The sequence below is a fragment of the Topomyia yanbarensis genome, chromosome 3 (genome assembly GCF_030247195.1).
Source record: "Topomyia yanbarensis strain Yona2022 chromosome 3, ASM3024719v1, whole genome shotgun sequence".
NCBI lineage: Eukaryota > Metazoa > Arthropoda > Insecta > Diptera > Culicidae > Topomyia > Topomyia yanbarensis.
This window is the reverse complement of record NC_080672.1, coordinates 360998679-361014750: the sequence shown is the minus strand read 5'-3', so window position 1 is coordinate 361014750 and position 16072 is coordinate 360998679. Positions and strand designations below refer to the sequence as shown.

The following is a 16072-nucleotide window of genomic DNA, read 5'->3' as shown; positions in this document are numbered from 1 at the left end:
CAAGGCTTAAAACATTACAATTTATAGCTTTTCTTAAAGGAAACATTTTTAGCATTTCAATGGCATTAATTTTGTTTCTCGAAAATACGGGAAGTTGAAGTTTTGAGACATTTAGTCCCAATAATCTCTTATTCTTAATAACCATTCTGCTCTATACTGCAAATCATATATATTTTGCAGTTTTTAAAGGAAAAAATTCAAATTTCAAACGAAACTTTTGCGACCCTTATCAGAAGACTAAAAGTTGGAATTCAAGGGCATTTTGTCAGTTATATTGAATTTTATCGTTATTTCGTGCATATATCAATCAATATTTATTCAATGTACCTTGTAGAACGTAGAATATCTTCAGGAACAAAACAGAAATAGATTCGTCATCGGTAAAACTAGGAAATCACACATTTTATGACTATAGGTCTATAAACCACATTTTTTATCCAAAGCACTTATACTTGCCCTCCCCTATTTTTCCTAAAATCAAACATCTGTCATGTGATTTCTGAACGTGTTTCACACTAGAAATGGAAAATTAAATAAAAAAATATTTGTTAAATGGAGTTGATATGCGCTATTTAATGACAAAATGTGGATTCGAGATTAAATATTAAACAAACTATTTATCTGAATTTTATCGATAGTAAATCCTACTACTATTTTATTCCTTAGAAATTCAATTTTTTTTCATGTTTAACAAGGAACATTAAATAATATTTGATTGATGAATATTAGGGATTTATGTACAAGAAAATGATATAATTTAATATGAATGACGAAATGCTCTAAAGCCTCAACTTCTGGTATTATGATAAAGGTCGCAACCATTCCGTTCGATTTCTATTCTAGACATTTAAGTTTCGACCCCATTTGACATAATAGAAATAACAGACGGTAAACGATACTTTTCTCATTATACCCCCACATTTAACCACAGGAGCAGTTATTTGTGTTAACTGGGCGTAGATGGGGAAAACTGCAGTATTATGGCTTTGGTGACTACTGTTTGCTGTGTAAATTCTTTACCCTGGTCAGATTCTTACGTGCCAGATTTTTAACTAGACGGCACTTAGAGAATTCAACCTACTGTAATATCAACAAACAGTCTTCGACATACACTCAACTCAAACTGCAAACTGCGTTTAAAGTCAACGGGAAGAAATACATTTTAGTTGCTTTAGTTCGTTTACTTATTGTAAACAAGTAAAAGACCTACGGCTTAGTCGAACTAACGTATTGAGGTGTGTCAATCAAATAAGATTAGAAATCTAACAAGCTATGTAATAAACCTCTAAATAGAGTTGGGATTTATACTGTCTATTGTATTATATTTTATTGTCAATCAAATGTAACATTAAATTTCTAAAGCGTAATTCAAACATATTATGTTGCATAATCCATTAGAGTTTTCCACGCTATATGCATGATGGAGATGGTACCAGAACCCCAAAACAAATCCAAAAATAAAATAATCAAATAAAAATATAGATGAAGAAATGGTCGTTTTTGGTACCCTGAAAATGTTATACTTGCCAAATACGGAACCAAGCTGTACTATTCAAATATTTAAAAAACACAAGTTGGCGTAAACTTTAGCTATGTCGGATTCGGAACAATGCATTGTTGTAACTATATTAAAACCAGTCTTCCCAAATGAATATCGTACACAATGTTCGCTCTGGTTCTGCGCTCATATTAAACCCACATTTTGTGTACGAACTCGAACACGATATTTCGTACCAAAACCCGTGCACATGTTCATCTGCATAACCGAACTCCATGTACGTACACGGTGTGTGTACAACTCTCGTACGTACAGGTTCGTGGCATCAGTTTTATCCTTCTCATTTTCATAGTCACTAGCGTTGACTCTTCTTACCTTGTGTGAACCGTTCTCGTGTACGCACACGGATGTTTGAACTAGAGGTTGCCCATCGTTCGTTTGGGTTCGACATTCGAGGCGAACATGTACATCGGGACGAAGCATGTTTGAGGTTGAACGCGTGCACAAAATTTTGTACACAGGCACAAACTTGTCGATCTTCATGGGAAGCCTGATTAAAACTGGTAATACAGTATGATTTATAAAGGAGGTTAACAGAATTCTTTTACTGGATAATTAGAATATTAGAGACAGGCTTGAGAAAGATATTTCCAAGATAATTAATTCTAACTTCCGTGTTGTAACCGTATCAGGATCAGGGGAGAAAGCGGACAACGATGACGTGGCAAAAAATAACATCAACGTGCAACTGTATGCCAAATGACAGATCATCCACACTAAGGCATCACGAACTGGGACACTGAATGGTCTCATTCGAACCTGCAGGAAATCCTTCAAAAAGGGATCGGCTTCCCATTTGCAGCCTTGCACCGTCAGGCATCCAGTGGCAGTCAATAACGGTCTCATAGTAAGAATCTGGTGAAGGTCAGCAGCAGGGGGTACCCCTTAGACGAAACAGGAGATTTCTGAAGTACACGAAAAGAGAAACGGGCTAAATTTGGATATGGATAACTTTAAAGTATGTTTAGACAAGTTTATATAGGGATGGTTTGGGTTTGCCAGTATATCTCGTACCGGAACGTATGGTGGTCTTCCCCAGATCCGAAGGGAATCCACTAACTAAGCTCAACCTTTACTGTATTAGTCGTACGTTCCATTACCACTAATACAGAGATCTCCTTGAGTCACATACGCTAAACATGCGCATATAACGTGTAATATGTGAACATAAGCCTGGACAGCACACGAATGAAATCCCGACTCACATCAATTCCCCTAAGACAAAATTTCGTAGTTCGATGAATCAGCCAATGAATAATATGATCGCCGGAAGGGGCTTAACTGATATAAAAATGTTCGTACTGTAGGCAGGAAAGTTAAACATAGTCACATTGAAAGTTATTATCCAGTGCACAAAGTCAGAGAATTTAATAACTCCAGCCCGGAGATTGTCAGACTAAAAAAAGGTTTTTTGTGCACTGGGCAGTACTGGGAAGTCCTTGTCTGGTTTTAATCCTCCGAGATCAGGAGCTACTTTCTTTGGGTTTGTTACAGTACTTTGAAGAAATGCCACATTCAGAACTCTATGGATAAGGAAGTTTACCAGAGGAAATGTTCCTCCTCTTCCTACAACTTCTAGTCACTCCAGTAGATGTTTCTTCTTGTGAGTCGCCAGAAGGGTGAGGGTAAGATAGCTGGCAATCCGGTATTTTCATCGGTTAATTTAAGGACTCTCTATTACGGCTAACCTTGTACATCAAATTATAACTATCATTGGAGACTACACCATCAACCTCGACTTCCCGAGCGGGTACATAGTAGCTATAGTTTTTGAAAAACTAGTAGCATCATCTTATTTATTTATTAACAGATTAAGGCCGAAGTGGCCTGTGCCGTATACAAAAGATTCCTCCATTCCGCTCGGTCCATGGCCGCGCGTCGCCAGCCACGCAGTCTGCGAAGGGTCCTATCCTGTCACATCCTGCGAAGCCGAGCGATCTGCAGTTCCATGTTCCGAGTTTCCAATCGTGATCCTTTATTCGTCGTCTGGGTCGTTACCGATTGTTCTGGGTCGTATTCTCTTCTGTATTGTTCGTTATGTGGGTTTTTTAAGGGGCGGCTTATAGGGCCTACGCCAACCACCTGTCTCGCCGGTGGGCCGTCGTGCCAGGACTGCTTAAGGTCCCACCTGGACACCAGGACAGGTTTACACCTTCCGAAGAAGGGTAACCCCCCCCCCTTCCCTGCCAGCATACGACCAAAGTTCCCACCGGGGTTGGTTACCCGATCTTCACTAAGGTTACTCGTATCCCAGTCGACGCCACGAGGAGGCCAGGGCTAGGAGTTACTGGGCAGGAAGCTAAGGACCGCAAGTGGGGTCTATTTTATGCCTTCAGGTACAAGAGGCTTACGCACTGCCCAGTCATTGTCGACCAGTAGCATCATCTGTTGGGGTTATAAACAAAGAAATTTGCTCAGTCAGAAGACGTTATCTGAAATCTCGAAACCACGTCACTAATCAATCTTCAGCGTTCTTTAAAAAATTTAAAAAAAAATCACGAAAGCGGTAGGTGCCACTTTGAATTTCAAAACAGCGTCAGACCTACACCTTTTACTCATCAAACCAATTTCGAAAATGCTCATATTGTATAAGTTATACGAAATTTTACTAAACCGGAAATAGTCATCTTGGAAATCTACTAGTATTTTGACCTCTAGCATCCACTCGTTAAACCCATTCAGCAAAATACATTGTTTGTGTTATGGAGAATTTTGCTAAACCACATAAATTGCGAAACCCGTGTAAAAAACCCGTGTAAAAAATTTAGAAACAAATGCAAAAAATACCGTTGCTATTCTGAAAATCGTGTTGAAATCTATGTAAAATAACTGTTCTGCGTGGAATCGGCGCCCCCGACTACATACGGGGTGCGTGTCATTTGAGCCAATATATTCTGGTTCCTGAATCTGATCGTGTAATTGAAAATATAGTCAAGCTAGTTTTCCTTTAAAGAGTTATATTTTTAACTGTCGGCTGATTAATATGTATGAACCTTGTTTTCGTATGTCACGAAAGTTGTTTGAGCTCAAGGCCCTCATAACTGGAACTATGGTTAAGTGAACATAATGACATTATTTAAATTTCTTTGTCAAGATACGAAAGACTTGATATAATATACAATGGAAATATTCGCATTATTATGCGACCGTTTCCTTTCATTGTGCTGTTACATCTATGTTGTGTTACATTCAAATAAACAAGGCATAATTAAAACATTTTCAGACCAAATGACATTAGGGAGTACCCTAATGTCATTTGGTCTGAAAATGCCCTAATTCAGAATTGTTATGGATTTTTCAGATCGTATGTAATTATTCCAATATTTCATATAAAATGTATATTTAAACACCGGAAGGGAAGAGCACAGAAATAATGGAATCCAGTCTAACGTATCGGCAAAAAGTTCCATTTGATATATCGATTGTTTTAAATTGTGAACCTTATTTAATGTTTCGATGTCACCGCGTGTATCATACACACCAAAAAATATGAATTTTATCGCTGACGTAATTTCAAACTTGATATAGTTTAACAAAACGTAATGCAAAAAAATTACGAAATGTGACCGTGTTCCATTAAATTTTACATGAAAAATGCACTTTTCATGCGTAGTGACATAGAATTACACTTATTACCATTCAAAACAAACGCCATATGTGGAGTAAAAGTACGTGGTTTACGAAAATAAACGTCAAATGAAACGTTAACTATGTCATTTTTGATGCTCGTATATGTCAGGCTCAAGAGACATAAATTTACGTGAGTTTTTCTAGGTGTGTACCTGTATATTCTAAAATTACAAGAAACTACACATCATTACATCTAAATGGCCTAATTAGATCATAACTGGGAGAGGAAGCTCGGATATATACCAATATAGAGGTCAGCTCCTTGAATCATTGATACGCTCCCATTGAAAAGTTGTCCGATGCCATCTGGACTAGTCTCACAAAATCCCACTATATAGCATCAGACACTACCGCCAGCACTATTCCCCAATATTTATGTACTACCACAACTTTCCACTCTACGGCACCTTACCGTGCGAACGACTACCGTACGAGGCCACCTCCCTCTCATTTTTCTTCCGCCACTGCGAAGCGAGAAACGAGGTCAAGAAGGCGATACCAGCAGCTACCGCGGCGGTGGTTGGCAAATGTTTCTTCTACAATCAGTGAACGACCTGCCTGCCTGTATCAGTACGGTATAGTGGGGCAAACGGTATAGAGTAGGTATAGTTGTGCAGCGCACAATCCATCCAGCAGCAGTAGAAGCGGCAGCAAGAGCCCTATTATCCACGAATCCTCCCACGCTCGGAGACCGACCGAGTCCTTCCGAGAAGGCACGACGAGAAAGGTCCAAATAAGAATATTTTCCGCCCGTTCCGTGAAACACGACGAGCACTCCGAGAACGACGTCGTGATACATACATACACTCGGTGGTGATGGTGGTGGGAAGCAAATCCGGAAAAATCTATTTGAAATAATTATATGCGCTCGTTTGATGCTCCAAGCTCAACCGAAGTGACGATGAGAAACGGAGGATGCTCCTCTCTGATTGCAGGGTCGGTGGTCGGTGGGATGAACTGGGGGAAAAGCGAGTCACTGAGAGAAACATGATGAGATAGCAACAGTCGGATTACGAGACAGAAGAGTCGTGGGAGTGACTGTGATAGCGTGGGAATGTTGGATCGTGGGGAAAAGGATAGCGCAAAAATCGGGTCACTCCTGGTGCGGGTGGTTTTTCATCGTCGTCGTTCTCGTCCTCGTTGGCGTCGTTGGAAAACATCATCATCATCATCACCGTCGTTCTCGTCGTCGTAGCCGTAGTCATCGTCGTCGTTGTAATCACCGAGTGTAGATGGGTTGTGCTACAGGCTGTGGGGTTGGAGGTTTTGGTTGTTCACGCTTTTTTGCTTTTGTTGCTATCGTTTAGTGTATGAATGATGGGAAATTGAACGCTCGAAAATGAGACGAACCGAAATTCGGCTGGAGATTTATTGCCCATCTATAAATATGTTCATTGGAAATTCATAAAAGGATTATATGAAGGGAAATGTTGGTACTCGTTACGTACTCGTTAAGATATGGTCAGAATGGACAAAACTAACAAAATAAACTGAATAAACATAATGCACGACAGGATAAACTAAAAAAGCAAAATAAACAGCATAACTAGACTTAGCAGAATAAAAGAGCAGAGCATTTAAAGGCATAGATAGAATAAACAGTAATTAAATCAATAGCTAATTGCAGACATTAAAATAAAAGGAGAAATGAAAAAAATAAAAACAAGGCAATAGGGGATGGAAATTTAAAAAAGATAAAATGTAGAAAATATATCAGAAAATGCTGAAATTAAAAAAGAATGATAACGAGAAAAGGATTGATAGAAAAAATAGAAACAACTAGAAAATAAATAAAAAATAAAAGATGGAAAATACAAAATAGTGAAATAGAAAAATGCAGAAGAAACGTAGAAAATTAGAAAGGAGGGAAATGGAAAACTAAACAAATCAAGAAGAGTAAGTAAATAGGAGAGCTGAAAAATTCCCTTAAGGGAGAAACTAATTAGATTATAATCAAAGAAAAAAGAGATATGAAAGAACATAATGAGATGAATAAATAAATAGTAGGAATTTGCTAAGAAAACGAAGAGAAAGTGCCTAGAACAGAATTATTGTCGAAACTGGTGCATGAAAAAAAATTAAAATTATGCAGTAGCGCAACGGTAAAAAGGTATATGAAGCGACAGGAAAATAAAGAAATGGAAATGAAATAATTTAAAAGAGAACGGTAGGAAAATAAAAATACAGACAAATAGAAAGAAGAGTAATCTAGAAAAATAAGAAATTATGACAAGATAGAAACATAAAACTGGGAAAATAGAGGAATCGAATTACAGAAAAATAAAGGAATAAATTAACAGACAAAAAGAATAATAAGAAAAAATGATAGAAAAACAAACATAAAAAACACAAAAATACAAAAATACATAAATACATAAATACATAAATACATAAATACATAAATACATAAATACATAAATACATAAATACATAAATACATAAATACATAAATACATAAATACATAAATACATAAATACATAAATACATAAATACATAAATACATAAATACATAAATACATAAATACATAAATACATAAATACATAAATACATAAATACATAAATACATAAATACATAAATACATAAATACATAAATACATAAATACATAAATACATAAATACATAAATACATAAATACATAAATACATAAATACATAAATACATAAATACATAAATACATAAATACATAAATACATAAATACATAAATACATAAATACATAAATACATAAATACATAAATACATAAATACATAAATACATAAATACATAAATACATAAATACATAAATACATAAATACATAAATACATAAATACATAAATACATAAATACATAAATACATAAATACATAAATACATAAATACATAAATACATAAATACATAAATACATAAATACATAAATACATAAATACATAAATACATAAATACATAAATACATAAATACATAAATACATAAATACATAAATACATAAATACATGAATACATAAATACATAAATACATAGATAAAAAAATGCAAATTTTCAAGAATAGAAAAATGTAAAAATACTAAAATAGAGAATTGGGCATTTAGAATAACTGCAAAAAAGAAAAGCAGAAAAATAAAAAATGAGCAAAACAGACTATTTTAAAAAATATGCAAAAAATAATAGAAACTATTTACATTGAAAACATTCAAAATTCAAGAATTTAAATGGATGATATTAAAAAATAGAGAGAAATGAAAATAGAAAATATGCAAAAGAGAAATGTAAACACATTGAAAGATAGAAAATAAAGAAATAGATGCGAAGAAAAACATATAAGCAGGAAAGCAGGAAAATTGAGAAATGAAGCAAAAGAAAAAAGGAAAAAGAGGAAATTGTGAAATAGAAAACTTAAAGAATAGAAAAATACAAAAAATAAAGACATTGAAACATAGAAACATGCAAACATAGAAACATAGAAACATGGAAACATAGAAACATAGAAACATAGAAACATAGAAACATAGAAACATAGAAACATAGAAACATAGAAACATAGAAACATAGAAACATAGAAACATAGAAACATAGAAACATAGAAACATAGAAACATAGAAACATAGAAACATAGAAACATAGAAACATAGAAACATAGAAACATAGAAACATAGAAACATAGAAACATAGAAACATAGAAACATAGAAACATAGAAACATAGAAACATAGAAACATAGAAACATAGAAACATAGAAACATAGAAACATAGAAACATAGAAACATAGAAACATAGAAACATAGAAACATAGAAACATAGAAACATAGAAACATAGAAACATAGAAACATAGAAACATAGAAACATAGAAACATAGAAACATAGAAACATAGAAACATAGAAACATAGAAACATAGAAACATAGAAACATAGAAACATAGAAACATAGAAACATAGAAACATAGAAACATAGAAACATAGAAACATAGAAACATAGAAACATAGAAACATAGAAACATAGAAACATAGAAACATAGAAACATAGAAACATAGAAACATAGAAACATAGAAACATAGAAACATAGAAACATAGAAACATAGAAACATAGAAACATAGAAACATAGAAACATAGAAACATAGAAACATAGAAACATAGAAACATAGAAACATAGAAACATAGAAACATAGAAACATAGAATTCAAAAATATGACAAAAATGGCCTGTGTTAATCCATGGAGTACAAAGTGGCAGTTTGAGTTACGTGGTCTAAAATGCTATTAAATTATTAAAAGAAAAATTTAAAGCAGTAAAAATAGTAAAAAAATGGAACAATTTGAATGAAGATTATTGCAGCAAATAAAAAATATGAAAAAAGAAAAATTGAATAAATTAAAGTAGGATTATGGAGTAATAAAATTATATTAAAGTAAAGAAACTAAATCGTAGAAGAAGCAGCAAAACGAAAAAAGGTAGTAGAATAATATAAAAATAAGAATGTTGAAATACACGTCAAAACTAAAATATTAAAAATATCAAAAAAGATGAAAAGCGAGAACGAAAAATTGAAAAAAAGAACAGTGAAATAGAACTATAGAAATATAAAAATGGAAAAATAAAAAAACAAGCATTCAAAAATTACTGAAAATTAAACAAATACAAATATAAAAACAAACAGAAAAAAATCTAAGAAATACAAATAGAAAACAACAAAATAGAACGACGGCGCCAGTGATGAGTGGTAATCGTGACCGTTACTCGCCCCAGTTGGTCTGGGTTCAGCCCCAGCCGAAGTTGTTGAGATTTTTCTGAGGAGAAAAAATCTGTGGCCACGCTTTCCTTCGGAAAGGAAGTAAAGCTGTTTACCCGCGATCCATGATTTGATGAGTTGATATCTAGTCCAGTGGAGTCGTCCTCGTAACGGAAATAGGCAGACGAAAATAAGCTAAAACAAAAAAAACTAAATAGAAAAATAAATATTTTAAAAATATAAGAAAATATGGATACTTAAATGAGAACAAACAGTAAAATAGAAATACAAAGAATTAGAAACATAAAAATTGCACTATGAAAAATAGCACAAGAGCTAAAAGCAAAAGCAGCAAAATAGATAAATGAAAAAATGAGAAAAACAATGAAAAGAGAAAATATAAATAAAAAACGGAAAAAGAAAAATTAAATGAAGAAAAACAGAAAAATTCGCAACCTTGTTTCTTTTTTCTCATTATCAAAAAGCATTATAAAAAATAAAAAATAAAAATGTACACAAAATAGAAAAACTTTAAATCAGACGAATTGAAAATAGGAAAATAGAAAATTCAACCTAAAAGAAGATAAACATGAAAATTGAAATCAAGAAAAATAGAAGAATATAAAATTAAAAAAGAGAATTCAATAAAATAAAAACAAAGATTATTACAGTAAAAAATGAAACTTTTAAAAATGGAAGGATTTAGGAATTGTAAAACAGATGAATCGATAAATTGATAAATATAAAAATAAGAGCTATGAAAAAAGAAGAAGTTTAATAAACTGAACAATTAGAACGCAGAAAAATAGAAAAACAGAAAGTTAGAAGAATTTAAAAATTCAAGGTAGATACATAAGGATATAGAAAATAGTAAAACAGATAAGACCATAGATCGATGAACATATACACCATTTGAAAATGAAAAAAAATCATTATTAAATGATATTGTTCATTAAAAGAAAATTATTTTAATATGTAAAAGATTTGCCTTTCAACTTCGTCCATTCAATATCTGGCGCATAAGCTTGGCTATACAAATGGACGCTAGCTCTGCAACTGAATACTTCTGGTGTTAACACATGGCTCGGATGATGTTACGCAATCACAGAAGCTCTGTTCATATACTTGCGGGACATCAACGAGTGACGCGATGTTTGCTTGTGAACAAATGTTGTGTTTTGTTGGAGATTTTGTGTCTAATTGTGTGACCAAGTCGGGCATAATAGAAAAAAGGAGAAACAGTTACATAGAATGATAGAACAGTAACAAAGGAGTAATAAATAAAATGTGGAAAGAGAAAAAAATAAAATTGAAAAATAAAAATACAGAACGTTAGAAAATAGAAAATAGTGATACATGATGTATATAAAACTAAAATAATAAAATTTTCGAAAACTAGACAGACAGAAAAAAGAAACATGGAACATGTGAAAAAATGTAAGAATGAAAAATGATGAAATAACATTGAATAATTTGACAAAATGAAAAAAGTGGAGTTTTAGTGATGGGAGTCTATCAAAAATGTTTGTTGTTTTGATATAACCAATATGTTTATGTTGGTAGAACACGATTAATGTGTCCTGTATTCCGGATCAGTTATTGTTCTGGAATGTATCGATTATTTGTCCACAATTGTTTTTCAATATGCTATCAACCTAATTGTGTTTTTCGTCTATTTTTCTCTTACAGGAAATCGCCGCGATTCTCATCAGCTTCGATAAACATTCCGAATGGCAATCGAAGGAGGTGAAAACGAGGTGAGTCACGTCGGATGCTTCATATACCAACTGTACGAATTTTCGGGAAAGATAAACAAATGCAGACAATCTCAAGGCTATTACTATAAAACTTCAGCACCCACCCGCTTGTTGTCTACGATACCAACCATCAAACCGTTTAACTTTTATTAGCAAACGTCCAGCGGAATATGTTTTTCCTGCTCCAGCTGATGCGAACTGTGCGCCGCGATTTGGGAGTTGTAAAAATATTACTCACCTCTTAAAAATGACGGATTCATCTCGGTTATTGCATCTCTAAACAAGCTTCATAAAAGTTATATTTTCCAGAATGTATCTGTTGTCGTCAACGGGTTGAGTTTTATGGTACATTTTACTGCGCGGAAATTTACATTGTTGATTCACGCGAGAATTCTTCCAGCTTCAATATGGCTTGTGTGGGCGATGTGTTTGCCAGTATTTACGAGACGATTCTCCCCGACGAGCCATTAAAGTATGATAGCGTTTAGTTAATTGTTGAAAATCCAAGGTCACATATTTTTGGTGTTACCCTGAAAACGCAACCAGGTTTGTTTACTGAACCTGGTCGCGATGGTGAACGTTATAAATTTATTGTGGACGACATCTCTATGCTCAACCGTTTCGCCTCGCCACGGAACTAGCAGCTTTGCTTTCTTTGTCAAAATAATTCAAAAGTTCCGCCTGATCAACAAACGAAGCCCTTTTCGGGCTACTCCAAAAAGCAAGATTTATTCTCTCAAATACATATTAATTAAATTTTATCATCCAGTATCCATATAAAACAAAATAAACCCACGCAAACCCCACAACCACCGCCACCTACTTTATTTATGATTATTGTGCCATGTAGTCATTTGTAGGATTCTGCTTCGCGCGTTGCAATCTTGCGAAGCCCCCAAAAAGCATATAATTCGTCCACTCACACTCGTGCCAGCTTGGGTTCAGGCAAACCGGACCGAAAACCGTCGCCTTGGGTAAACACAACAGACACCTCCCGTACCACGCGGAGACCAAACCGGGCAAAGTCGGTGTGAAATTTATTACAAGTCGACTTTAAAGCTGACACAAGGCTTATGCACACGCACACTGCTGATAATAATCCTCCGCCGAAAACGGGGCTGTGCGTGCGGGTTCTGCTGAGTTCCGGTGTTGGCCCAGAAACACATTTTATGAGAGGTCATTTCGATGAAACCTCTCGAAAAAAAAATACATAAATAAACCAACGAAGATAATTTATCTCCACTTTGGGGAGAACAAATTGAATTCGTGTGTTGTTGTCCCCCTGAGGCCGGTGTTGGAACACGAAGATTAATTTGCCTCGTGGGAGAGTGTGGAAGTCACTTTTAGAAATGTCATGAAATTATGAAGATTCAATTAGCTTGAAGTTATTATTCTCATTCCAAGGCATTGGAGTATGTGAGAGTTGCGGAATTAATCACGTAACAGATTCCGTTTGAATTTCATCGATAACCATTCGTGGAACAAAACCTTGCATGCGTTTTCCTGTTACCATCCAACAGGTGAACCCGGGAAACAATTTGCCCTTCTAAATGACCAATTAGAAATGGCGTGGATGGAAGTGCAACAAGAAACTTTCCCTTTCAGAGCAAACGCAAAGAACTGCAAATTGTTTAAAACTTCCTACCTATTTCAGTGTGTGGCACCACCAACCAACGCACACCGCGAACTGTGGTTTAAGTACAGCTCGACAGTCGAGGGTAAATGCTTCCCGGGAATTAATTAGCGGCCAATTTCGCGTTCCCCATATATGTACGTACATACATACGTATGCAAAGCTAAGTGTAGGTCGGTGAATGTGCAATGCGTTTTTGTACAAATAACAATGCGACCCCATCACCCCGTGCCTAGCAGCATTCCTAGACCTAGGCGAACGAAGAAACCTCCCACCCGCACCCGGTTCGCACTTCGCATATCATAATTTATTTCCGGTGGCAAACTTGCACCCCAACTATTTGTACCGCTACGCTACGGTTTTCTACGGTCTATGAGGATGAAGTTAGTTTTCTATACAACTATATTATTATTATATCGTTCGCGGCAAACCGGTTAGCGTAATGTGTGAGCATCGGAGCTCAGAGTTAATTATTTTGTTTTCCGCCTCAAAGTTATTCCTCGCCACAGGACGATCGAATGCTCGCCCAACTGTCGGTAATTGTAGGTCGGTTTCGGTGTTCGGCGGGATTTTCTATCTACGCGGAATAAAGCTGCGAGTTAGGAGAGTAAACACCTACCACACACACACACACGCACACACGGCAGAGAGCTGCGAAGCGATACCACTGTCAAGGTTCTGTGTTGGGATGTTCGCGGAGGGAAGCACTACTAAAAGTAGAAAATTTATGAACACGATAAGATTAGGATTAATCCCACCACACCACTTCGGTTGCTAGAAACTGCGTTGCTAAATAGAAGGGTTGGCGAGCACGCATTGGGAAGATGCGATTCTTGGGTAGGATTTACGAATGTAATTATCTGGTATTGTTATGCACGAGGATAGATTCTTTCAGGTGCTTGAAAAACTTTCATTTGTAGCGAAAAATATCACTGATTTACGGTGTGAAAAGATCATCTCAATTGTTTTATATAATATTTACTAATTTTTTTCGGAATGGAATTCGCATCCATGAATTTTAAAATGAAAATCCCGAGAATTTTAAATTTCAAAACCCCGAACCCGACCTCTGTCCTCGCTATGTGGATGGGCTTGACAATATTGCAAACATCATCAAGCATATTTCGTGCATCAGTTTTGAAGAATCTCTGACAGACAATTGCTTTAAGATGGTTGTTGCATTTTGCCTCGAGAGTGGTGCATGGAGGAGACGGAGCGGGGTTATGGGCCTCTTTTATGTTTGTATTTTTCATACTCTGCATCAGCCCAAAGTAACGATAAACCACTAAGAAATCTAAAAGCAGAAGCCTATTAGTGTTGGTGTAAGAATAATTGTAGTTTTTGGTACTACTGAACACTTATTGTGTGCTAGTTGTATGTTTCTCTGTATGTGTTGATATGAGTAATTGTGACAACTGGGTCAGGGAATGGATACCGAACTGGCGCATATTATAGAATAGTGGGTAGTTTATTGTCCCGCTTTCAATTTTTTCCTTCCTAGGATTCGCCGATCACTTTTTTCCGATGTTTAATTCGAGCATTCGATTTGATTTATTCGGGGAGAACAGATTAGTTAACATACGATTAATTTACTGGCGCACGTGAATCTTCCACTCCCGCTCAGTATAGTTTGAGAAATTTCAAATAGAATATAATTGTCGTTAATGGTAAATAATTATCATTTACTAGCATTTAGATGAGTACAAGTTGTTTGATTGTATGTTACATGTATTCTTTTCTTTTACTTCATTAGTCTGCTTTCGTTGTACACTGTAACCTCCATTTACGAACCAAACCCGATCAGAATGAAATAACAAGATTATAACAGAATGCAATTTTCGTAACATATCATGTTATAAATTTGGTCTCGTTAGTAGTTAAAATAACAGAAAATTATAACAAGTAACAACGCGAGATATAGTTTTGAAATATTCTTGTTATGTGTTTCTGATCGGGAACCGGGGGTTCGTAAATTTGATTATTTCGTAAATTTTGGATTTAATTCGTAAAAAAGTTTTCTTTACATTCTTATCAAAATTCGTTGGTTGAGCAATATTCTCGGTGACCCTAACAATATGGGGGGCATTTTTTGGACGGGCTTGATAAGTAGATGATGAAAATGGACAATTGGAACCTTTTTGAAATCCAAGATGGCGACATGCGGTTGAGCAATATTCATGATAACGCTAACAATGTGGAAATTTAAACCGGAATTCACCATCTTGGGTTTCGAATCAGCATCAGATACCGATTTTCATCATGTACTAGTCAACGCCTAGCACAAAATAGCCAGCTTGTTGAGGCTTTAGAAAATTTATCTAAAACGTAAGTCGCTATCTTGGATAACGAAATGGCTCAATACACCGATTCTCGTCATGCACTCGCCAATCCAGTTCCAAAAATACCCATATTGTTGAGGCTATAGAGAATTTTTCAAAACCGGAAGTCACCATCTTGGATATCAATATGACTTCAGACATCGAGTTAACCCCATTCCGAAAATATTCAACTTTTATGCAAACTTTTTACGGACTTGGTTCTATTCTATTCTATTCTAGTGTTTTTTGTCAATATTAATATTTGAAGCATATTTTCATATGTCGCAAATATTAAAACGGCCAGGCCTACTGTGCAGAGTTGGGTTTGAAGATGTTTCAAAATTAGACGGCAACTAAATCATTCATTTAATGAATAATTCAATTAACGAATTGTTTTGAATCTTAAAAAAGGAAGAAACGAGGACAACCGTACAGACCGTTTCAGTTTGAAGGGGATATAATAAATCGTT

At 35.1% G+C, this 16072-nt stretch overlaps 1 protein-coding gene across 13 annotated transcripts in view; it reads left to right on the top strand.

The window, feature by feature from the left end:
* LOC131691455 (calmodulin-binding transcription activator 1) overlaps positions 1-16072 on the top strand; it is a 595917-nt gene that overhangs the window by 535028 nt on the left and 44817 nt on the right. For all 13 annotated transcript variants that reach the window (XM_058977868.1, XM_058977867.1, XM_058977863.1 and 10 more), the window contains one exon: positions 11584-11651. In XM_058977868.1, coding sequence (XP_058833851.1) covers positions 11584-11651 — 68 coding nt within the window. The remainder of the gene's footprint in view (positions 1-11583; positions 11652-16072) is intronic.